The sequence below is a fragment of the Ambystoma mexicanum genome, chromosome 8 (genome assembly GCF_040938575.1).
Source record: "Ambystoma mexicanum isolate Mex_15411 chromosome 8, UKY_AmexF1_1, whole genome shotgun sequence".
Lineage (NCBI taxonomy): Eukaryota > Metazoa > Chordata > Amphibia > Caudata > Ambystomatidae > Ambystoma > Ambystoma mexicanum.
In genome coordinates, this window is record NC_090929.1 from 1,712,046,235 (window position 1) to 1,712,070,743 (window position 24,509).

The following is a 24,509-nucleotide window of genomic DNA, read 5'->3' on the forward strand; positions in this document are numbered from 1 at the left end:
ATTCTGGAAAGGAGCGAACGTGCGAAGCATGAATCATCCCCTGTTAAGGTGAAAAGAAAGAACATCAAGCATGCCAAGTTGTATTCACTTAGAGCATTTAAAACCTGCAAAATGGACCAAATTGTGGTCTCTCTGTCACATGAGCCAAGGATGGAAATAGAGTTCGGACTTGGAGTCCCGGAACACGATAGTGAGTGCTAGCACTGCCATGTAGTCTGAAGACAAGGATACTTTTGCAGGGCCAAGTTCAAAGACAATCTAAATGGCAGAAGACTTGGGCGATGAGAGATGATGGGCTAATTGGGTCGGGTGGTAGATTCAGGCTCATCTCTGTGCACCTGGATCTGGGCTTTTGTGCTGCTAAGTGAGCCAAATGTTCCAGACATGGCACAAGCGTGCCAACCAATTGTAGTGGTCCATATAACGAAGGACCTTATAGTTTAAAAACCAATGAGAAACTGTGTATCTAATGTTTCTCATGATGACATATTTTAGAGGTAGGCATGTGTTGTCCACCTGACAGTGAGCAGCCAATTACAATCCTAGTTCCTATAGATAATATACTTAGATGTTCTCCTTGAGCCTATCCTGATCCCCAGTATGTTTTTTTTTACTATTTGCTGCGTAGTATGAAGTCACCTCTGACGTATTTTGGGTTTATTATGTTTTTATGAAAAGATTGTTGAGAGAAATTGAGCGTACATCCGTTGATGTTCGTTGTAACTCCGTGTTATTCTGTGAACCCATCCATTGCATGCACATTCCTAAAAGGCCCTAAGCTCACGTGGTAGTGATGCGGATAGTTTAAAAAGATCCAAACCAGTTCAGCTCTAGTATTTCGGACGATCAGGCATCCTGCGCCATTAGCTGGAAGATTGTGGAGTTTCCTGTGGAGAGTGGCCGATAGAGATAAACTTGAAAGAAGAACCAAGACGGTGGGCAGGTCCCCCTTTGGTGGAATGCCTGGCCGGTTTCCATGGGCGCTCTGCAGACAGAATGCGAACTGGTCGGTTTGGAGGAGTATTTACCGAAGGCCTCGAGTCGATTTATAAACAAATGGTGAGTAGACTAAGGGGAATGGCAAATAAGGGGACAGAATTGTAATAATGTTAAGTAACTGGAAATAATTTTAGAGATAAGAGATACCGCCTACAGTATCCTGATTCAAGAGAGTTAGAAATAGACATCTCAAATCCCAGCGGGGGTAGAGTGAAATATAAACACGTAATCAAGATTACATAAGTTGATGTCTCAAACCTGTATAGGGTAAAAAATAAAGGCGAGGGAAGAGGTGATCACAGTGCTTATAATGTGTAAATGTTTGACTAGTCTGAATGTTGTTGGTTGAGTAAAATATCGAAGAGTGATAGAGATTGTGAAGAAATTGTAAAGGTGACAGTGAGTAAAGATAAAGTGTATCAAAACGATTGGCGCCAATCAGGAGAATAGATATGCAAGTCAAGAGAATAGATAGGCTATCGAAATAAGAGACTTGAGCAGCGATTGATGGTGCTTGCTCATATTTGTTGTTTTAATACATTGGAAAAGTGGTGATTTAAGCCCAGGTAAAAGCTTTATTTAACAGTCTGGTAAGTATCGACAGTCAAGTGAGACTTGTCATTATGGGGGATACTCCTCTCATGCACCTATGCAAGACACTGCCAAAACATATGTCCAAGCTGAAACAGTACAGTGCAGAATGGGTAAAGTGCAAAGCAGATAAAATGTTCATGCAGTGGACACAAGGGGGATCATTGTCAAGAGCAGTATTGCAACACATGACCACATACTTGCACGCTGCATACACAGGGAAGAGATTAGAGAAGAGATTATTAATTTTAAAGCTTTGGAAGATGTTTCAAGAGGAACGAGAAGACTCACCACCTGTGGAGTGGATGCTTAATCAGCATAAGGTGGAAGGCGTTGAACCCTCACCTCCCCTTACCTTGCCTGAAGCAAAGAGTGTTGCTATGGAAGAGATAGGAGTGTATCCTTTAAAGGAATTAAGAGCAGCGAAGGATACAGTAATCCGATATATGAACCCCTCGCTTACAGTAGCGATGATAGCATGGATGAAAATAAAAGAAAGGAAGAGATTTACAAGATTATACAAGACAAAGAAGAAAAAAGTGAGCAGTCGAATTGGTCGACAAAAATAGACAGGGAGATTAAGAGATGGAAAGGAGAACAGGATAAGGCTGGCAAGGTATCGCTCGTACGAAATGAAAGGATGGGAGGACAGACATTACTCACGATAGATGGAAAAGTATCAAGGAAGTTATTCAAAGAAACGATACGGATGAGCAAGAAAGAAAGGAAAAAGAATGCAAAAAGAGATTAAAAGACGAGTAACAGAAAAGTAAAAGCAGGGAGCGGCGAGAGCAGATATATCAGGAAGAGCAAGAGAAAATAGAATGGGCAGAAGAACAAAGAAAGTATGACAATAGACAAAGAACAATATAAAAAGGGATAACAAGGAAATAAGGAGAGGAGGAAGAAACACAAAGACTAAGGGACAAAATATTACAGAGATGAAGAGAAGAAGAGGAAAAAAGGGAAGGAGTAAGAAGAGGAGAAGAACGAAGGCAAGAGGAAGGAGGAATTAGAAGGGATGCAAGAAAGTGAAGGGAAATAGATTTAGAAATAGAACGGAAAAGGAAAGCGCCAGGCCTTGATGCCAGTCTCATTCGTGAGGAACAAATGAGGCCGAGCACTGAAATACAAGTCAGAGAAGAAGAGGTTCTTCTGATAAAGGAAGTAACAGCAGCAGCATCTAGAGTAATGGTGGAAGAAGAAAGATGTGATGCGGAAAGTGTTGGAGAAAGGATCGATAGGGTCTATCAACAGTTAAGGTGAGGTAGTGAGTATGGAACTCGGAGGAATGATGATCGATCCCCAGTACCTCAATCACAAAGCGAGGAGGGAAACCTGTTCAGTGATGAAGGCAGAGCATTGTCTTTCAGCTGACTGAATTTATGGAAGGGTGAAGGGGATGAAAGTCAGTGGCATTATTTTGCCACATTTTATGTTGGGGGTTGTCTGAGCCGGTACAGAGGCAGATGAAAAAACAAGTAGGGATGGAAGCACAGCCATGGACTGAGATGCAGCTGACGATAGTACACCATTGTCAGTTGTTACAAGAGCAAAACAAAAAGAAAGATGAGAATAGGAAGATCGAGGAAGCCAAGTTAGTTCAGAAAAAGTTGTCAAAATGTGCCATAGAGGGGGCGGGTACTGACAAGCAGAGAAGGATTGGCAATGCAGGAAGCAATGGGTACATTGCAGGCAAATATTTTGCGCACAATGGCCCAAAGGGGGATATAGGTTTATGCCACGAGGCAGAAGTGTGGGTTATAGAGGAAGAGGAGGTGGATTTCCAAATAATCATGGTGGGTTTCAAGGTACACAGAATGAGAACCAGTCTGCTCAGAGATGATATAACCAAGGAGGTACTAATAGGAGGGCTCCTCCAAAAGGGCAGTCACAACAAGCTCCTATGCTGACACAGCAATATGCAAACACAGGACAAGTATTGACACCCAGAATAGGAAGAGTCACTGGGATAGGAGGAAATCCTTTCACAGGGACGGGGAAGAGCCTATATCCACAATAGGAAAGCTCACAGGGTGACCTGATGTGTTCAGTACTCTCTGTGACACCAGATGCCCAAGAGGAACCAAGGGTCGATGTGACGGTAGGAGGCACATTCTTTTCTTTTCTTGTAGACACAGGATGAACTTGTTTGCCTATACAAGAGGGAAAATATCCAATGTCAGGTAATGCCATGAATGTTCAAAGGTTCCCTGCAGCTACGAGTTGAGTTCCTTTTACTGATAAATTACCAGTCTCCGTAGGAGAATGTGTCAATAAGAAGGGCTCCTGGTTGAGACCCTCTTCTGCCCAGGAGGGCTCTGTAGTGAAACGACACAAATGAACAGGGTCAATCCTGCCACAACATCAAACCCAAAAGTCTACTTCATATAATGTAAGAGACACACCTTCATTGTTTCAGCAAATGATTTTTAGTCAAAGGTAGGGACATGATTGTCTGATATTTAAACAGAACACAGAAAACCCATTGGATGCAGGTGTACAGACAATAAGTGATACTGTAAGAAAACCTCCAAGACAGTTTGGCTTGAATATCAATACATATATTCTAAACATTACATTGCCTACTGTCGTGTAAGAGCGCGATAGGGGTCCAAACGGTGAGTTTAACAACAACACTAAGTGCTATATCGCACAAACATGAACTGTATATATTTTGAACACTGACTTGAGTTTAGTAGGTGGGCTATAATATGAGCCACTCTTGTGCGGGCCATCTTCAGGACGGGTGGATTGGCGCATCAGAGTGTTCTGTGTGTGTACTGCCGAAAAAGAAAACATGGGGCAGTGTAAGTGCTTGGTTTGATGGGGTTGGTAGGGAAGGCAACATGACTATATCTAATTTCATGTACAATTAATGTATTCATGTATCTTACCGTGTCAGTGCGATGACTAGTTTTTCAATTGGGAATATCGTGGCCTGTAAATAATAGGCACAAATCAGGCTGGTTGTTGATGTGCAGAGCTATAGCTAAGTCACCGGGTCCCTAGTGAGGACCGATTATCACTATTAGAAACCAAAAAAACACTGTACCTTGGTGCTGTTTATGTTGGGACGCCTCGGTCTCCACAGCTGCATTATGCCGTGCACTCCACAGCCGCATTATGCCGTGCACTCCACAGCCGCATTATGCCGTGCACTCCACAGCCGCATTATGCCGTGCACTCCACAGCCGCATTATGCCGTGCACTCCACAGCCGCATTATGCCGTGCACTCCACAGCCGCATTTTGCCGTGCACTTAGAGCGCGCTGGAGGCCTCCTTGAATAAAAGTGCTGCGTGAGAAGCAGTCTGATGAGCCCTTAGTGAGCTGCACTTACCTGCTCGGACGGATTCAATTCGAGAGACAGTGAGCAGCGCCATGTCTCTCGGATTGAATCTATCGGAACAGGTAAGCGCACTTTTAGGTCTGACGTGGCAGAGAAGACGGTCGGGACAGCCTGCAAGGTATATTTTGTTGAACCTCCAGCGGGCTCTAAGTGCACGGCATAATGCGGCTGTGGAGTGCACGGCATAATGCAGCTGTGGAGTGCACGGCATAATGCGGCTGTGGAGTGCACGGCATAATGCGGCTGTGGAGACCGAGGCGCCCCAGCATAAACAGCACCAAGGTACGGTGTTTTTTTGGTTTCTAATAGTGATAATCGGTCCTCACTAGGGACCCAGTGACTTAGCTATAGCTCTGCACATCAACAACCATCCTTATTTGTGCCTATCATTTACAGGCCACGATATTCCCAATTGAAAAACTTGCCGTATACTTATGCTGAGGCAGCAAAGGTAAGCCGCGATGGGGGAATCAGGACCAGAGATACTGGTGCCTCCTATGTACAACACAGTGTACGTGTATATTTGATATAAATCCTCTCTTACAGATTGGACATTTCCTTTGACAATTGATGTCCATTAGTGTATACCTGAATAATTCTGGGTTACCCGCCTTCTAAACCGTGCTGAGTCACCGCACTGACACGATAAGATATATGAATACATTAATTGTACATGCAATTAGATATAGTCACGTTGTTTTCCCTACCAACCCCATCAAACCAAGCACTTACACTGCCCCATGTTTTCTTTTTCGGCAGTACACACACAGAACACTCTTACGCTCCAGTCCACCCGTCCAGAAGATGGCCCGCACAAGAGTGGCTCATACTATAGCCCACCTGGGCCAAAACACCTTTGTGCAGTCTCCTAACCTCAAGTCCGTGTTCAAAATATATACTGTTCATGTTTGTGCAATATAGCACTTAGTTTTGTTGTTAAACTCACTGTTTGGACCCCTGTTGTGCTCTTGCCCAACAATAGGCAATGTAATGTTTAGAATGTATGTATTGATATTCAAGCCAAACTGTCTTGGAGGTTTTGTTACAGTATCACCTGTATCCAATGGGTTTTCTGTGTTGTTTAATTATCAGATAATCATGCCTCCTTCTTTGACTAAAAATCAGTTATTGAAACAATGAAGGTGTGTCTCCTACATTATATGAAGTATACTTTTGGGTTTGATGTTGTGGCAGGATTGGCCCTGTTCATTTGTGTTGTTCCATAGGAGAATGTGGCATGTCTGTTCCCTTGTTATACTCACAAGAGACACCGGTTAATATTTTGGGAAGAGATTTAATGACAAAACTTAACATGATGATTTTGTTTACTGATCAAGGATCAGTGTGCTCCACTCCAGGAGTACACTATTTAAACATGGGAGAGTTCATACTGGATTTCACAGGGTAAGTGGCTCTGTTAGACGTTCCAGCAGATCCAGAGATTTTTCTTTTTGGGGTGAGCATTTTACTGACATGGCTGCCTGGCCTGTTCGGAAAGATTGTGAGAGTACATGATGAGTTTCTATTTAGACCACAAATTCCTATAGATGAGGAGGGTGGACAAACTATTTCTATAGAATTGGAAGAAGCCATAGTACGTAGAAAAATGGCAGTACTCGAAGGGAAAGATGATGAGGGTAGACCCTGGAGAACAGTGATAGCTCTTGAGGAAGGGTATAGATTAACTGACATAACTGATGATGATATGTTTGGGGAAGACCTAAGCAATGATGAGGTAGTGTTCTTCATGAGCATTGTGTACTGGATAAGGATAGAGAAAAGGGAAGTCCCACAGCGAATGGCGTTCATATGGCAGCGACCATCATTCTTTCAGGAGGATCTTGAAAAGGTGCCCAGTGCCTTATGGACGACAGGCCCTTATGACATGGGTTTATTGAAGGGGAGAGGTGAGGTTAAAATAAAGCTTTAGCCAGGAGCAATTTTGCCTCAAGCAAAACAGTACCACATGTCTCGAGAATCTGATGAAGGTATATTTCAGACTATTTCAGCACTAATGAATCAGTACCACGGTGCAGCACCACAGTGTATCCAATTAGAAAATCTAAAGGGGGCTTGTGGGGATTTATTCAGGATATGAGACCGCTTAACCAGATTGTAGATGCTGAGTTTCCCTTAGTTCCTAATGCAGCCACAATATTATGTAGTATCCCAGTGGAAGCTCGATATTTTACCATGATCGATTTGAAAAATCCATTTTTATCGATCCCGATGCACAAGAACTCAAAAGGCTTGACTTCATTTATATTGCCCCAAGAAAGACTGAAACATACTAGGCTGCCTCCAGGGTACTGTGAGTCCCCATCGATCTTTAACAGTGTCCTACAGATGGATTTAGGCAATATTGATCTCAAAAGTGCGGTGATACAATATGTAGATGACATCTTGATTTGTAGTGCCACAGAAGATGTGTGCAGACAGGATTGTGTTCAGTTAATGACTATTTCAGCAGACAAGGCATATAAAGCAGACAAGGAGAAGTTGCAATACTGTCAAGAAGAGGTGTTATATATGGGTCAGTTGATTTCGTATGAAGGAAAAAAAGTGACACCTGAAAGAGCTGAGGCGATTATGAACACCTCAAAACCAAACACAGTGAAGCAGATGCAACAGTTTTGGGTTTATGCAACTATGTTAGAGCCTAGGTGTTTGATTATAGCACATACACAAAACCACTTCTGCAAGCATTAAAGAAAGTGCAAGTGGGTAAAATAAAAACAGAATGGACTGAAGAAATGGAGGAAGGATTTGAGCAGTTGAAAAAAGCAATTAGCACAGCCCCTGTTTTTGGAATTCTCAATTATGCTTAGGAATTTTATCTATTCTCACACACAAATTTGATAGTTGTAACAACAGTGCTTACACAAAGCACCACACTAGGATATAAACCTTTGGCATTTTACAGTGGAATTTTTGGGACCCAGTTAGGGGAGGACACTTCCCTTGTGAACAATCTTTGGCAGCCATCGCATTTGCAATTGAGAAGTCCACAAGTAATGTCATGGGCTGCTCTATGACCCTTTTCATGGAGCATGCTCTATTTGCCATTTTAGATAAATCCAAGGGCATGGTGACATCCCAAAGAGCTTCAATTTATGAGGTAATGATTTCTAACCCAGCGATTCAAATTGTGAGATGGAGAATAGTGAACCCTGCAACATTCATAGCTGAGCCAGTAGAAGAGTGCTATGATGTGCATCACTGTGCTGATTATGATGAATTTTATGATATTATACACTGTATGAAGGAGAATGCTTTAGCAGGAGGGGAGATTCTGTTTATTGATGGTTCTTTGAAAATTGATCAGACTAGTGGGGAAATTCATTCAGGCACTGCAGTAGTAAGACACTGATTAAATGGAGAATTCGAAGTAGTAGCAAGTGCGAGACTACCTTCTCACTTTTTTGCGCAAGCAGCAGAATTAGAAGCACTTATGGTTGCACTTAAGAAACATGAAGGGCAGGAAATGACGGTGTAAAGTGACTCCGCCTATGTGACTTTAACCATACATGCAGGGTTAGGACGTTGGAAAAGGAGGGGCTACCTCTGTGCAGATGGCACTCCAGTGCAACATGCTTCCTTATTGGAGAGACTCATCAAGGCAATACAACTCTGAGTAGCAATAACGGTCATTAAATGCGCAGTGCATACTAAACAAACCAATTTTATCTCTTGTAGGAACGAAGCCGCAGACATAGAACCCAAAAGGGTTGCATATTCCCTAGGAATTTCGAGTTTTGATACCGTAAGCATTATAGAGAATTCACTAACCACTATGTTAGTGCAAGAAGGGTTTAATAAGTTATCAATAACCCAATTATTAGAGATTCAAGGAAGTGCACCACTGGAAGAGCAAGAACTGTGAAAATTAAGGGGGTGTTCTTTATCCCCCACAGAAGCATTATGGTGGCAGGACAGCACTGGAAAGCCAGTGATGCCAGTAACTTTAGTAAATGTTGCACTTGAACAGCTGCATTACCCCGCGCATGTGACTAGAGAGAGTCTTGCTGCTAGTATTGCCGAAGACTGGTTCATTCCTAATTTGTTGGAATACATTGCACTATTTATGGTAAATTGCATTGTGTGTTAAAGGTTTACTGCTGGGCATACACTGAGAACGATTAGAGGAGTAATACCTCGACTGAACGGTCCATTTCAGCATTTACATATTGACTATGTTGATATGCTGCAGACATGTAATGGATATAGCTATCTATTAGTGGTGGTGTGTCCTTTCTCTAGGTGGATCGAGGCAGATCTGTGTACACACCCTGATGCCACTTGCGCAGAAAGGTTTTTAATGCGCAAAGTATTCCTGAGGTCGGGTGTGTGTGAGGTGCTAAGATTCAATTTTGTCAATGAACTATTTCAACAGATAGGGCTTCTATTAAACATAAAGCACATGTTTTCTTCTGCTTATCACCCGCAAGCGAACGGACTATGTGAGAGACTCAATGGCCTCCTCAAAGAAAGGATTGCCAAGATCAAATTGACTTTGAAAAGTGGGTGGCTGTATTGCCTACTCCAAGCATTATATGCCCTTCAGTATCAGTCAGGATCAGACCACCACCTCACCCTGTACAAGCTAGTAACAGGGCATCAAATGAGAACATCCCTTACACCTCCATCTAGGAGTAAGAGTCTTGCCCAGAGCGTAGCTAAAACTTTAGGTGATGAGATGCATGATTATTTGACATGTATGGCCTCTAGTATTTCTTTCATTTCAGATCAGGGTGGTTGTTTTAAGAACACAGAAGATAAATTGTCAACCAATCCAAGCTAACTATTACCACCACCTAAGTTATATGTTGAGGACCTAGTGCTGATTAGAAATTTTACCAGGAAGTGGCATGCGCTATGTTTCCATGACCCCTTCTGCATTGAAGACGTGTCCCCTTCTGCTCTTAAGGTACAAGGAAGTAGAGCTTGGTTGCACATGAGCGACTTGAAAATCTTTAAGAGCGAGACCATTGCAAGAGAGGTTCCAAAGCATGGTGCAAAGTGCCTCAGTCATCTTGCAACATGTACTACTCGAGAACAATTTTGAGGAAGTTGTGCGACCTTGCAATGGAGATTGAAATGGTTGTTTCCATACCAGGATGAATATATCAAGACCCTTCAAATAGCGAAGGAGCCTGGGTGCAATAGCAATATGTTTGTGTATCTGCTTCAAGGCAGGATGAGGTGATCATTGATGAAATTAAGGGAATGAATTGCCCTGATGTGACAGAAATAACCGGATTACCTAGATGTTGGGAACAAACTCAATTATTGATTTATGGACGAGTAAATTCCACGAAGGGATGGGAAGAAGGAATGATGTCCTTGCAACGCATCTGCTGAAAACAGATTACGTACAAGAGGTGCAGAAAGTGAATGATGGTTGCTTAAAGTCAAGGGCCAAGCACTCCCAACTACTGACATGGGTAGAAGACGAATCGGGCCCAGTAGTTGTAATCCCATTGGTTAATGCAACGCTATGCTTCCGAAGACACAGAAAGAGCCATGTGGGATAAAACAAAGAATGGAAAACCACAATTGATGTTCCTAGGATGGGAGAATGGACAGCAGTCCTTATGGACCGATATTGGTCTTGTGGATCTAGAACATATATGAGGTTGCCCAAGGATTGGGGCAGAGTATGTTCCTTGGTGCTCATCCATGTTCCAGCATTAGTGATTCCTCAAAGCGACCTGAACATTGGTGAATTTCCAAAGATGGCTCCCCATTAGGGAAAAAGGATATTGCTTGAACTTCTGCATCGGACAAAAAGAGAACATTATTTCTCACCCAAATCAATGACATTGTATGACTCCATTCCTGAGCAACACAGGTTGTTCAGCAAGACTGCCACATTACTGACGACTAGATTCATGCCTGGGATCTAAACTGTAGCAAACGCCAAGTGGATGCAGATCACCAGAGGGGTTCTTCTGCAGACAATCAATGCTACCATAAAGGGATTCAACGCTATAAAGGAAGAGCTGAGAGCCATACGACTGATGACCCTCCAGAACCAATATGTCCTTTATATGATCACAGCAATGGAAGGAGGAGTTTGTGCCAAAATTGGGTCATCATGTTGCACATTCACACATTCTCATGATGAACAAAATGGAACCTTGAAAGAGGCCATATTGTTGTTTACAGACCTGCATAACAAGATGGAAGATGATACAGATGACATTGAAGATGACAGTTGGTTTGCCTCCATATTCTTATGGATCCATCCCTCAGTGGTTGGTGAACATATTCTAAATTCTTGAAGTAATATTGGTGCTGGTGATGTTTGGACTCTGTGTTGTCAGGATAGCAATTGCCCAATGCAGGGAAATGGCAAATAAGGTGATAGGAATGAAGATCATGACCAATGTAAAACCTGAGCCTAACACCAAAGAGCTGACTGATGAAGCTGTCAGAAAATATATAGAAGCCAGCATCGTAGCACTTGAAGAAACAAAGTTCCTGAATCAAAAGAATTATAAGAAATATGTGGGACAATGGGTCTATTGTACCCCAAATGGACAATGTAAATACATGACCTGGAGGGTAGATGAGCATGTCAAATCAGCAGGCACCCTGAGGGGGATGATCAAGATATGGACACCAAAGAAACACTTCTTCAAGAGAAAGTACCAGGATGTGGAAACAATTGAGGAGGTGGTCAAGGACTGGACCAGAGGGGGGAATGTAGAGGATCAGAAGCATGCCTCTGCAGGAAACCCTGGCCCCCTATCTCCCATATGTTAGAAGCCTGAGATTGTGCCGTGTTTGACACCAGCAGTTGTGCCAATATCGGAACATGTGTTCGAAAGAAGATACCCAATGAGACAACCCTATCAAATGTATCCCCAAAGGGATGACAATCTGGGGAAGGAACGCCCTGAAGGAATATGAAAAAGAGCAAAGAAAGACGTCTATGACGTCATAAGAGAGTATGAACGACGTCTCGGGATACTGGCTGGAGAGAATGTATGGATCCTACAGAAACTAATAACAAAGTAAAGAATCGGGAGAACTTTTAAAATATGAAAAAAGAGGACTACATGTGCAAAAAGTGCTGAAGATAATCAACCTTTCAATAATTGTATATTCGCTGAAACGAAAGGTAGACTAAGTCATCATAGAAGCTGGCTATACGTAGTGAATAGAATGCAGGCAAAGCTGCCATTGTACAGGAGCTTTACATTGGTGTCATGAATTTAGTAAGCCAGGACCCATGAAACAGAAAGGGAAAACTGTGTTGCAAGAATACGCTGAATTGTGGAGCTGCATGGCGAGGTTATCTGGCCTAGAGTCAAGACTGAAGCAGCCAAGGTCAGCTATCTATTCTGGAAAGGAGTGAATATGCGAAGGATGAATCATTCCTTGTTAAGGTGTTAAGAGCATTAAAAACCTGCAAAATGAACCACATTGTGAACTCCTGTCACATGAGCCAAAGATGGAAATAGAGTTCGGACTTGGAGTCCCAGAACAAGATAGTGAGTGCTTGCACTGCCATGTAGTCTGAAGACAAGGATACTTTTGCAAAGCTGAGTTCAAAGACAATCTTCATGGCAGAAGGCTTGGTTGATGAGAGATGCTTGGCTAATTGGGTGGGGAGGTAGAGTCACACTCATCTCTGTGCACCTGAGTCTCGGCTTACATGCTGGTAAGTTAACTGAATGTTCCAGACATGGTGCAAGCATGCCAACCGACCATAGGGTCCATATAACGAAGGACCTTATAGTTTGACAAACCAATGAGAAACTGTTTATCTAATGTTTCTCAAGATTACATGTTTTAGAGGTAGGCATGTGTTGTCCACCTGACAGTGGACAGCCAATTACAATCCTAGTTCCTATAGATAATATACTTAGATGTTCCCCTTGAGCCTAGCCTGATCCCCAGTAGGTTTTTCACTATTCACATAGTATGATGTCATCTCTGACGTATATAACAATGTACTTATGAATAGATTGTTGATAGAAATCAAGCGTATGTCCGTTGATGTTCATAGTAACTCCCTGTTTTAGACAATTGTTAATAAAACGGTACTTTGCCATCTTCCTGAAATGGTTCAGTTATTTGGACTCAGAGTTATTCTGTGAACCCATCCATTCATTGCATGCACTTTACCAAAGGGCCCTAAGCACAGGATCCTTTCTAGTTCCCTGCTAGGAGCAGGTTGGAAAGGGTAAATGCAGGGGAAGATGGCGCAGATTCCCCAGCAATTGGGCATTACTTGGCCTCTCTAGACCCAACCTTGGGTACAAGTCCTGCGTATCTTCTGGTTCCCTCCTTGATTTTCACCATTTTTAAACGAGGTTCATGAAAAGGCACACCTTGCTGTGAATTCTTAGCACGCAAGCTTAGCCACTGAGCGTATCAGATGGATGTATGCACACGTTTGCAGAGATCTTGCCATAGTACCTAGAAATGCATGGTTGATCATGTTTGTATGGGTTGCAGGGGCTCATACATGTTCTAGGTTGTGGATTGTATGTCGATGGGTCTATGCTTTGTCTGTTATACTTAGGCTGGTGGCAGCACAGTGGAGGATTGTGAACCCTGCCTATTATTGGTCCAGCTGCTGTGGGACCATCCTTACTTTGTGTTTGTGAATGTAGGAGTGTCCTGGCAGAACTTTGCGAGATAAAAAGGTTATTATTGATCTTGATCAAGGCCAAGGAGAATGGCAGTCTTTTAGGGTGACTTCCAAGGGGAAAATAAGATGCGAGGGATGGTATGAGTAGTAACTGTTCAACAGGGGTGCTACCACAGTCCAAGCTGAATAGTGTGAAAAGTGCTATGGGTGGGACAGAGAGGGGACCAGCGCGTTGAAGCAGAGGTCCCATGAGTCTGGATGCTCTGGGTTGGTCTCCCTTACACAGAGTAAGAAGTCACAAAGGCTCGAGCAGTCTTCACGTGGGGAAACACCCATGTTTCTAAATCCAAACTATTAAGCAACAAGCCCCTGGCTGGAGATGATTCTGGGGCACAAAATAACCACAACATTGTGCCACGGCCTAGGGTAAATAGAACTTGCCCTGGACAGAGACTAAGGAGAAGCACACTATATTTGCATCAAGTTCCCAAAACCCAACATAAATATGAATTAAGGGAGGTGCTGCGAAACAAATGCCTAAACTGGTTGCACACTCTGTGTTACTACTATTAGTAACTTGTTATCACTTGTGGTAACGTTTTATCATTGTACAATGCATTTTACAATGCAGTACAATGGGGTACACTTTTTGTGTTACCCTAGGCTAACCCTCAAAAGATTTTTGGTTACTCTAGGTGTGCTAAATGGACAAGCTGGTGGCAGCAGAGACTTTTTACCATTTTTTGGTGCTTTTCATTTTAGCCTTACTGCGTTTACCACGTTTGGCTACAAACTGTGGCTAGTGTTCAAACATGGCTGTGCCACATGGTTTTTTAGTGGTCCTTTGGCCATCTTGTTCTTTAGCCTTCTTTGTGACCTGTGAGGCCAGGAACATCCTTATGAGGGCTTATAAGGACATCCAGTGTCTGGGACATCAGATGCTTTTGGTGGGCTACTGGAGGGCTGTGTGTGTTTGCTGTCTGAGTGATATGCATGAATGGTCCCACCGGTGGTCCTGATTGGACAACTGCTGGGGTGTGTGTGTGGGCTAGTCCTGCAATTGGCTAGTGGGAGTTTCGGCTCTTACCTGGCTTTTAGGATAAGGAAAGCATCCCTGCACCCGTTCTTCAGATATCCTGGAGTAACCTGAAGGAGCCAAGACTCATGTCCAGCTGTGAGACCCATGAAGAGACCAGAGACCTGTCTGAAGGAGGCCTGGCAACCAACTTCTGCTGCTGTCCTGGTGGAGCCTTGATTTGCTAGTGATCTTTAGCAGTCCTGCAAAGAAGCTGGGACCCTTGGAGTGGAGGGACCATCCATTCCTGATGTCTGATTGGTGCCCTGTGAAGAAGGGCCCTGGGAAGTGTCCTGGGACCGTCCTGTGGCTGACCAGCTCCAGACATCTCGGGGAAGGACAATTGAAGTTAGGGTTGATTCTCTGAGGACCATTGGTGCATGATCCAATCTGTACTTTCTCTAACAGGGGTTTGATTTGTGTTATGTCCTCAACCAGTGTTGTGTGATATTTCTACCTGTTAGTATTCATTTTTTACAGTGTTGTTTGGCCAAACATAAATAACTGTATTTTTTTTACAAATCCCGTCTAAGTGTATTCTGTGACTCCCATTATGTGACCTCGTTATGGACCCTCTACAAGCTCACCACCTCTTAAGACTTAGCATAGACCCTCGTCACTGCTACCTGAACTGGTTTGGTGACAGCTTCCCAGAGTTGTCCCTGTCACATTATAGGTTGGCCTTCCATACATCTGTCCACCAGGCCAGAGTATAGAAAAACAGTCCTAACAGTGACATTTTGGGCATTAACAATAAAGGCCCTCCAACAACTAACAGCTGCATTCGAATCAGCCCTTACCATGACCTTAGAATGGTTAATTTGTCTATAGTACAGCCCCCAAATGTTGTGCTATCAGGAGCACATATGTTACCACTGGGGAAACGACCCCAGAGGAGCTGTAATAGAATGATGCAGAAGAAATACACAACTCTGATGGCAGCCGATCATTGTAGGGAGTATGATTTGGATTGGGGGGTCTTGGGTTTACTATATCAGTGTCTCTCTGTAGGTGGGACGTGACGTGACATGGTGGAAAGTAGAAAGATGTTTAATTAATTTGTGATTGTTTACAAACAATGTTTTGGGAATGTGCTATTTGTTATTTTGTACTGCTAGGACTTTCATGGCCTTATGGTCGACTAAAGTCATGATAATCATGAAATTTAAATTCTGCCAGTGTGATTAAATTTGATATTTTTTCACCTCAATCAATTGCAAAATTATGATTGTTTTCCAATTAAGTCTGGTGAAATTGCCGAAAAATTAAATAGCCTGCAAAAAGTAATGCGTCTTTACTTACTTTTTAAGCATATTTGCAAAAAGCTCTAGTATTTTAAGTCTTTCCGTTTTTTTCCCACTGCAAATAAGCTTTTGCTGCAGTCTCTCCACAATTAGCATCTGTGTTGGAGACTTGTGTTACAGGTCTCTGTTTCTGGAACGGGTATTCATGATTGTACTGTGGTAGAAGGTCTCTGTTTCTGGAACGGGTATTCATGATTGTACTGTGGTAGAAGGTCTCTGTTTCTGGCACGGGTATTCATGATTGTACTGTGGTAGAAGGTCTCTGTTTCTGCAACAGGTATTAATGCTTGTGCCGTGGCAGTAGGTCTCTGTTTCTGGAACAGGTATTAATGATTGTGCTGTGGTAGTAGATCTCTGTTTCTGGAACACTTATTAATGCTTGTGCTGGGGTCGAAGGTCTCTGTTTCTGGAACGGGTATTCATGATTGTACTGTGGTAGAAGGTCTCTGTTTCTGGCACGGGTATTCATGATTGTACTGTGGTAGAAGGTCTCTGTTTCTGCAACAGGTATTAATGCTTGTGCCGTGGCAGTAGGTCTCTGTTTCTGGAACAGGTATTAATGATTGTGCTGTGGTAGTAGATCTCTGTTCCTGGAACACTTATTAATGCTTGTGCTGGGGTCGAAGGTCTCTGTTTCTGGAACGGGTATTCATGATTGTACTGTGGTAGAAGGTCTCTGTTTCTGGCACGGGTATTCATGATTGTACTGTGGTAGAAGGTCTCTGTTTCTGGCACGGGTATTCATGATTGTACTGTGGTAGAAGGTCTCTGTTTCTGCAACAGGTATTAATGCTTGTGCCGTGGCAGTAGGTCTCTGTTTCTGGAACAGGTATTAATGATTGTGCTGTGGTAGTAGATCTCTGTTTCTGGAACACTTATTAATGCTTGTGCTGGGGTCGAAGGTCTCTGTTTCTGGAACGGGTATTCATGATTGTACTGTGGTAGAAGGTCTCTGTTTCTGGCACGGTTATTCATGATTGTACTGTGGTAGAAGGTCTCTGTTTCTGCAACAGGTATTAATGCTTGTGCCGTGGCAGTAGGTCTCTGTTTCTGGAACAGGTATTAATGATTGTGCTGTGGTAGTAGATCTCTGTTTCTGGAACACTTATTAATGCTTGTGCTGGGGTCGAAGGTCTCTGTTTCTGGAACGGGTATTCATGATTGTACTGTGGTAGAAGGTCTCTGTTTCTGGAATGGGTATTAATGATTGTGCTGTGATAGTAGGTCTCTGTTTCTGGAACAGGTAATAATGATTGTGCTGTGGTAGTAGGTCTCTGTTTCTGGAACCAGTATTAATGCGTGTGCTGGGGTAGTAGGTCTCTGTTTTTGGAACCAGTATTAATGCATGTGCTGGGGTAGTAGATCTCTGTTTCTGCAACACATATTAAATCTTGTACTGTGGTAGTAGGTCTCTGTTTATACAAAGGGTATCAATGTGTGTGATGTTGTAGTACATCTCTCTTTCTGGAATGGGTATTAATGCTTGTCCTATGGTAGTAGGTCTCTGTTTCTGGAACAGATATTAATGCATGTGCTGGGGCAGTAGGTCTCTGTTTCTGGAACAGATATTAATGCTTGTTCTTTGGTAGGCAGTCTCTATTTCTGAAATGGGTATTAATGTTTGTGCTGTGGTAGTAAGACTCTGTTTCTGATATGGTATTAAGGCTTGTGCTGTGGAAGTAGGTCTCTTTCTGAAATGGGTATTAATTGCTCCGCTGTGGCAGTAGGTCTCTGTTTCTGGAATGGTTATTAATGCTTGTGCTGTGGTACTAGGTCTCTGTTTCTGGAAAGTGTAGTAGTGCTTGTGCTGTAGAAAGAGGTCTCTGTTTCTGGAATGGGTGTTAATGCTTGTGCTGCAGGAGTAGGTCTTTTTGTCTGGAACGGGTTTTAATGCTTGTGCTGTGGTAGTGGGTCTCTGTTTCTGTAACAGGTATTAATGTTTGTGCTGTGATAGTAGGTCTCTGATTCTGTAATGGTTATTCATGCTTGTGCTGTGGTAGTGGGTCTCTGTCTCTGTAAAAGGTATGAATGTTTGTACTATGGTGGTAGGTCTCTGTTTCTGGAAAGGGTATTAATGCTTGTGCTGTGGTAGGAGGTTTCCCTTTCTGAAATTGGTATTAATGCTTGTGCTGTGATAGTAGGTCTCTGATTCTGGAATGTTATGAATGCTTGTGCTGTGGTAGTAAATCTCTGTTTCTGGATGGGTATTAATGCTTGTGCTGAATTAGTAGGTCTCTTTTTCTGGAACGGGTATTAATGCTTGTGCTGTATTAGTAGGTCTCTTTTTCTGGAGCAGGTATTAATGTTTGTGCTGTGGAAGTAGGTCTCTGTATTTGGTACCAGTATTAATGCTTGTGCTTTGATAGCAGGTCTCTGATTCCGAAATGGTTATTAATCCTTGTGATGTGGTACTAGGTCTCTGTTTCTGGAAAAGGTATTAATGCTTGTGCTGTGGTGGTAGGTCTCTGTTTCTGGAATGGGTATTAATGCATGTGCTGTGGTAGGAGGTCCCTATTTCTGGAATGGGTACTAATGCTTGTGCTGTGGTAGGAGGTCTCTATTTCTGAAATGGGTGTTAATGAGTGTGCTGTGGTAGGAGGTCTCTGCTTCTGGAACAGGTATTAATGCTTGTGTTGTGGTAGTAGGTCCCTGTTTCTGGAATGGTTATTAATGCTTGTGGTTTGGTAATAGGTTTCAGTAGCTGCAACCAATATTAATGCTTGTGTTGTGATGGTAGGTTTCTGTTTCTGGAAAGGGTTTTAATGCGTGTGCTGTGGTGGTAGGTCTCAGTTTCTGGAACCAGCATTAATGCGTGGCTGTGGTAGTAGGTCTCTGTTTCTGGAAAGGGTATTAGTGTTTTGCTGTAGTACTGGGTCTCTGTTTCTGAAATTGGTATTAATGATTCTGCTGTGGTAGTAGGTCTTGGTTTCTGGAACCATTATTAATGCCTGTGCTGTGGTAGTTGGTCTTTGTATCCAGAATGGCTATTAATGTTTGTGGTTTGGTAAGAGGTCTCTGTTTCTGGAATGGGTATTAGTGCTGTGCTGTGTTGGTAGGTCTCAGTTTCTGGAATGGATATTAATGCTTGTACTGTGGTAGTAGGTATCTGTTTCTGGAAAGGGTATCCATGCTTTTGCTATAGTAGGAGATCTCTGTTTCTGGAATGGCTATTAATGTTTGTGTTTTGGTAGTAGGTCTCTGTTTCTGGAATGGGTATTAATGCTTTTGCTGCAGTAGTATGTCTCTGTTTCCAAAAGGGGCATTAATGATTGTGCTGTGGTAGTAGGTCTCTGTTTCTGGAAAGGGCATACATTTTTGTGCAGTGGCAGTAGGTGTCTGTTTCAGGAATGGACATTAGCGTTTGTGCTGTGGTAGTAGGTCTCTGTTTCTGGAACGCGTATTAATGATTGTGTGATGTTGGTGTTTTCTCTTATTGCCATTTAAGAGGGGTTATTTGTTACTGTAATAATACACCCTTTCTTGTTTTCCTGTTGCTGCACTTGGGGTAGAGATTGAGCATTACAATGATTTCTTTAATCTAGTTTGACATCCCTTTGCATGTTTAATGCATAGCCTCATGTCACTTTTTGTTTGTGAAATGTCCTTTGATGGAGTCAGTATTTCTTGTTCTGTTTTGGTGGAGGAGGTGTTTTCTCTGATGTTTTTGCAGCGTTTTCTTTTTTATGTTGGTATACTGTAGTAAGGTGCCATGTTTAAAGTCTCTTGATGGAATTGTTTATGGATGTTGTAGTTTTCTGGATTCTGTGTTTTCTATCATGTGTGCTCGAGTGGGTAATTATGAATGTTATCTGCTTGAGACAAAGTTGTATATCATGGCTGTTTCTGGACTGGTAAAGTGTCTGGTTCCTCTGGTTTCATGATAGTAGCCCACTCTTAAATTGAGTGATTGGAAAGCAAACGTGAGTCCTTGCTCTGGTTCTGTTTGAGGAGGTGTTGTCTATCATATCTGTTTCTAGTTTGGTGGAGAGACACGTTTCTCTGGTTTCATGGCAGTGGCCATCTGTTATACTGGATGATTGGTGTCTGGGATTTACACTTGGGTCCTTACTCACTTCTGGTTGAGGAGGTGTTGTCTATCATGTCGGTTTTGGTTTTGGTGGTGAGACCAGTTTCTCTGGTTTCATGGCAGTGGTCCTCTGATATACTGGGTGGGTGGTGTCTGGGATTCACACTTGCATCCTTGCTATGGTTCTGTTTGAGGAGGTGTTGTCTATCATGTATGTTTCTAGTTTGGTAGAGGGACTGGTTTCTCTGGTTTCATGGCAGTAGCCCCATGGTATACTGGGTGATTGGTGTCAGGGATTCACACTTGCGTCCTTGCTCTGGTTCTGTTTGAGGAGGTGTTGTCTATCATGTCTTTTTCTAGTTTGGTGGAGAGACACATTTCTCTGGTTTCATGCCAGTGGCCCTCTGTTATACTGGGTGGTTGGTGTCTGGGATTCACACTTGCGTCCTTGCTCTGGTTCTGTTTGAGGAGGTGTTGTCATCATGGCTGTTTCTAGTTTGGTGGATAGACTGGTTTCTCTGGTTTCATGGTAGTACCCCCTGGTATACTGGGTGATTGGTGGCTGGGATTTACACTTGCGTCCTTGCTCTGGTTCTGTTTGAGGAGGAGTTGTCTATCATGTTGATTTCTAGTTTAGTGGAGAGACCGGTGTCTATGGTTTCATGGCAGTGGCCCTCTGTTATACTGGGTGATTGGTGTCTGGAGTGTATACTTACGTCCTTGCTCTGGTTCTCTTTGAGGAGGTGTTGTCTATCATGTCGGTTTCCAGTTTAGTGGAGAGACCATTGTCTCTGGTTTCATGGCAGTGGCCCTCTTTTATACTGGGTGATTGGTGTCTGGGATTCACACGTATGTCCTTGCTCTGGTTCTGTTTAGAAGTTGTTGTCATCATGTCTGTTTCTAGTTTGGTGGAGAGGCTAGTTTCTCTGGTTCTGTTTGAGGAGGTGTTGTCTATCATGAAGGTTTCTAGTTTAGAGGAGAGACTGGTGTATCTGGTTTCATGGCAGTGGCCCTCTGTTATACTGGGTGATTGGTGTCTGGAGTGTATACTTACGTCCTTGCTCTGGTTTTGTTTGAGGGGGTGTTGTCTATCATGTTGGTATCCAGTTTAGTGGAGAGACCAGTGTCTCTGGTTTCATGGCAGTGGCCCTCTTTTATACTGGATTGATTGGTGCCTGGGATGCACACTTGCATCCTTGCTCTGGTTCTGTTTGAGGAGGCGTTGTCTATCATGAAGGTTTCTAGTTTAGAGGAGAGACTGGTATCTCTGGTTTCATGGCACTGGCCCTCTGTTACACTGGGTGATTGATGTCTGGGAATCACACTTGCATCCTTGCTCTGGTTCTGTTTAGAAGTTGTTGTCATCATGTCTGTTTCTAGTTTGGTGGAGAGGCTAGTTTCTCTGGTTTCATGGCAGTGGCCCTCTGTTATACTGGGTGATTGGTGTCTGGGATTCACACTTGCATCCTTGCTCTGGTTCTGTTTGAGGAGGTGTTGTCATCATGTCTGTTTCTAGTTTGTGGAGAGACCCGTTTCTCTGGTTTCATGGCAGTAACCCCCTGTTATACTGGGTGATTGGTGTCTGGGATTCACACTTGCATCCTTGCTCTGGTTCTGTTTGAGGAGGTGTTGTCATCATGTCTGTTTCTAGTTTGGTGGAGAGACTATTTTCTCTGGTTTCATGGCAGTGGCCCTCTGTTATACTGGGTGATTGGTGTCTGGGATTCACACTTGCATCCTTGCTCTGGTTCTCTTTGAGGAGGTGTTGTCTATCATGTCGGTTTCCAGTTTAGTGGAGAGACCATTGTCTCTGGTTTCATGGCAGTGGCCCTCTTTTATACTGGGTGATTGGTGTCTGGGATTCACACGTATGTCCTTGCTCTGGTTCTGTTTAGAAGTTGTTGTCATCATGTCTGTTTCTAGTTTGGTGGAGAGGCTAGTTTCTCTGGTTCTGTTTGAGGAGGTGTTGTCTATCATGAAGGTTTCTAGTTTAGAGGAGAGACTGGTGTATCTGGTTTCATGGCAGTGGCCCTCTGTTATACTGGGTGATTGGTGTCTGGAGTGTATACTTACGTCCTTGCTCTGGTTTTGTTTGAGGGGGTGTTGTCTATCATGTTGGTATCCAGTTTAGTGGAGAGACCAGTGTCTCTGGTTTCATGGCAGTGGCCCTCTTTTATACTGGATTGATTGGTGCCTGGGATGCACACTTGCATCCTTGCTCTGGTTCTGTTTGAGGAGGCGTTGTCTATCATGAAGGTTTCTAGTTTAGAGGAGAGACTGGTATCTCTGGTTTCATGGCACTGGCCCTCTGTTACACTGGGTGATTGATGTCTGGGAATCACACTTGCATCCTTGCTCTGGTTCTGTTTAGAAGTTGTTGTCATCATGTCTGTTTCTAGTTTGGTGGAGAGGCTAGTTTCTCTGGTTTCATGGCAGTGGCCCTCTGTTATACTGGGTGATTGGTGTCTGGGATTCACACTTGCATCCTTGCTCTGGTTCTGTTTGAGGAGGTGTTGTCATCATGTCTGTTTCTAGTTTGTGGAGAGACCCGTTTCTCTGGTTTCATGGCAGTAACCCCCTGTTATACTGGGTGATTGGTGTCTGGGATTCACACTTGCATCCTTGCTCTGGTTCTGTTTGAGGAGGTGTTGTCATCATGTCTGTTTCTAGTTTGGTGGAGAGACTATTTTCTCTGGTTTCATGGCAGTGGCCCTCTGTTATACTGGGTGATTGGTGTCTGGGATTCACACTTGCATCCTTGCTCTGGTTCCGTTTGAGGAGGTGTTGTCATCATGTCGGTTTCTAGTTTGGTGTAGAGACCAGTTTCTCTGGTTTCATTGCAGTGGCCCCTGTTATCCTGGGTGATTGGTGTCTGGGATTCACACTTACGTCCTTGCTCTGGTTCTGTTTGAGGAGGTGTTGTCTATCATGTCGGTTTCTAGTTTAGTGGAGAGACCGGTGTCTCTGCTTTCATGGCAGTGGCCCTCTGTTATACTGGGTGATTGGTGTCTGTAATGCACACTTGAGTCCTTGCTCTGGTTCTGGATGAGTAGGAGTTGTCTATCATGTCTGTTTCTAGTTTGGTGGAGAGAACGGTTTCTCCGGTTTCATTGCAGTGGCTCTCTGTTATAATGAGTGATTGGTGTCTGGGATTCACACTTGCGTCCTTGCTCAGCTTCTGGTTGAGGAGGTGTTGTCTATCATGTCGGTTTCTAGTTTGGTGGAGACACTGGTTTCTCTGGTTTCATGGCAGTGGCCCCTGTTATACTGGGTGATTGGTGTCTGGAGTGTATACTTGCGTTGTTGCTCTGGTTGTAGTGGCTGCTAACCTGGTGTTCCCTCTCTCTTTCTTGCAGACTGGTGGAGTTGTCCTCTGTTACGCCCATCAACCCTCACTGGGGGATCATCTCCAAGTGCATGGCCTACAGCAAAGCGGTGTCTGATCCATTTGTGTATTCCCTGCTGCGGAACCAGTACAAGAAGACGTGGAAGGACATGGTCAACAAAATCCTCAAACGGAGCTCCATTAACTCCTCGGCCCTGACGGGGGAACTGCACAGGAGGAACGTTGTTCAAACCACAGAGTGATAAGCTTGGAAGGGAAATGATTGGAGCTAGAAAGCACCCATTGGATTAGAGCAGGGGTATGCAACCTGCTGCTCTCCGGATGGGTAGGACTTCACCTCTCATCAGCCGTAGTCAGCATAGTCAATGGTGAGGGATCATGGGAGTTATAGTTCACAACATCTGGAGAGCCGCATCTTGCAGAGTCCTGGATTACAGGACACCCTATGGCACGTGCAACGCCAGGCCACGCGAGATATATATTGGCAGCAAGTAGCCCATGATGGAGAGCTTCCCCGGTTTGCCACGGCACCGGTGAAAGGATGAGCAGTCTGGAACTCAGAGGTTCTAGGGTCCCTGCAATTCGAGCATGAGGAGGCCGATGTGCTGAGATTGTTGAAATGTTGAGCATTGTTCTGTTCTTCACTTGACAAAAAACTGCTACAGGCCGAGATGGGAAAATGTTTACATCCTTTGGGGAAATTGTTTACATGTTTTTGGAGGAGATGCCAAGGTTGCTCGCCTTGATGGCAGACAGGACAGTGACTTTATTTATTAAACCTAAATTAAATGTATAGATCCGAACATGTGAATTGTTGTTTAGAAAAAATGATGATGTGTGTACAGCTTGGTCTGGTGGTCTTTCTTGCATGTTGTCCTGAGTTTCTAAGGCAGTGCATGGGTGATCACCTGGGGCTGGACTGTGCCGCGCGACTGGACAGGTGCATGCCACAGTGGTTTGCACGCATGTGCCGCAGGTTGTGGCGAGTGCATTGCCTCATTAACCTGTGTGCAGGACTCTCCGCTCTTCACCCAGATCCCAGGAGACAGGTTGGCCCCACTATCAGGATCAGAGAGTCACAGAGTTGGAAGGGAATGTGGCTGTGCAGTGAGGGAGGGCAAGCAGAGGCAGGCTTTCTGCCCCATCAGGCAGATGTGTCCTGGCAGCACAGCCGGCACCTCCCGCTCCCACCCATCTCGACCCACTGGACC

General features: G+C 43.8%; 1 protein-coding gene across 1 annotated transcript in view; it reads left to right on the plus strand.

Moving 5' to 3' along the window:
• The window catches only part of GPR26 (G protein-coupled receptor 26), a 397,890-nt gene extending 373,748 nt beyond the window's left edge, over nucleotides 1–24,142 (plus strand). The window contains exon 3 of the mRNA XM_069612028.1: nucleotides 23,309–24,142. Within this exon, the coding sequence (XP_069468129.1) occupies nucleotides 23,309–23,540 (232 nt within the window). The 3' untranslated portion in view covers nucleotides 23,541–24,142. The remainder of the gene's footprint in view (nucleotides 1–23,308) is intronic.
• Nucleotides 24,143–24,509: the final 367 nt, after the last annotated feature.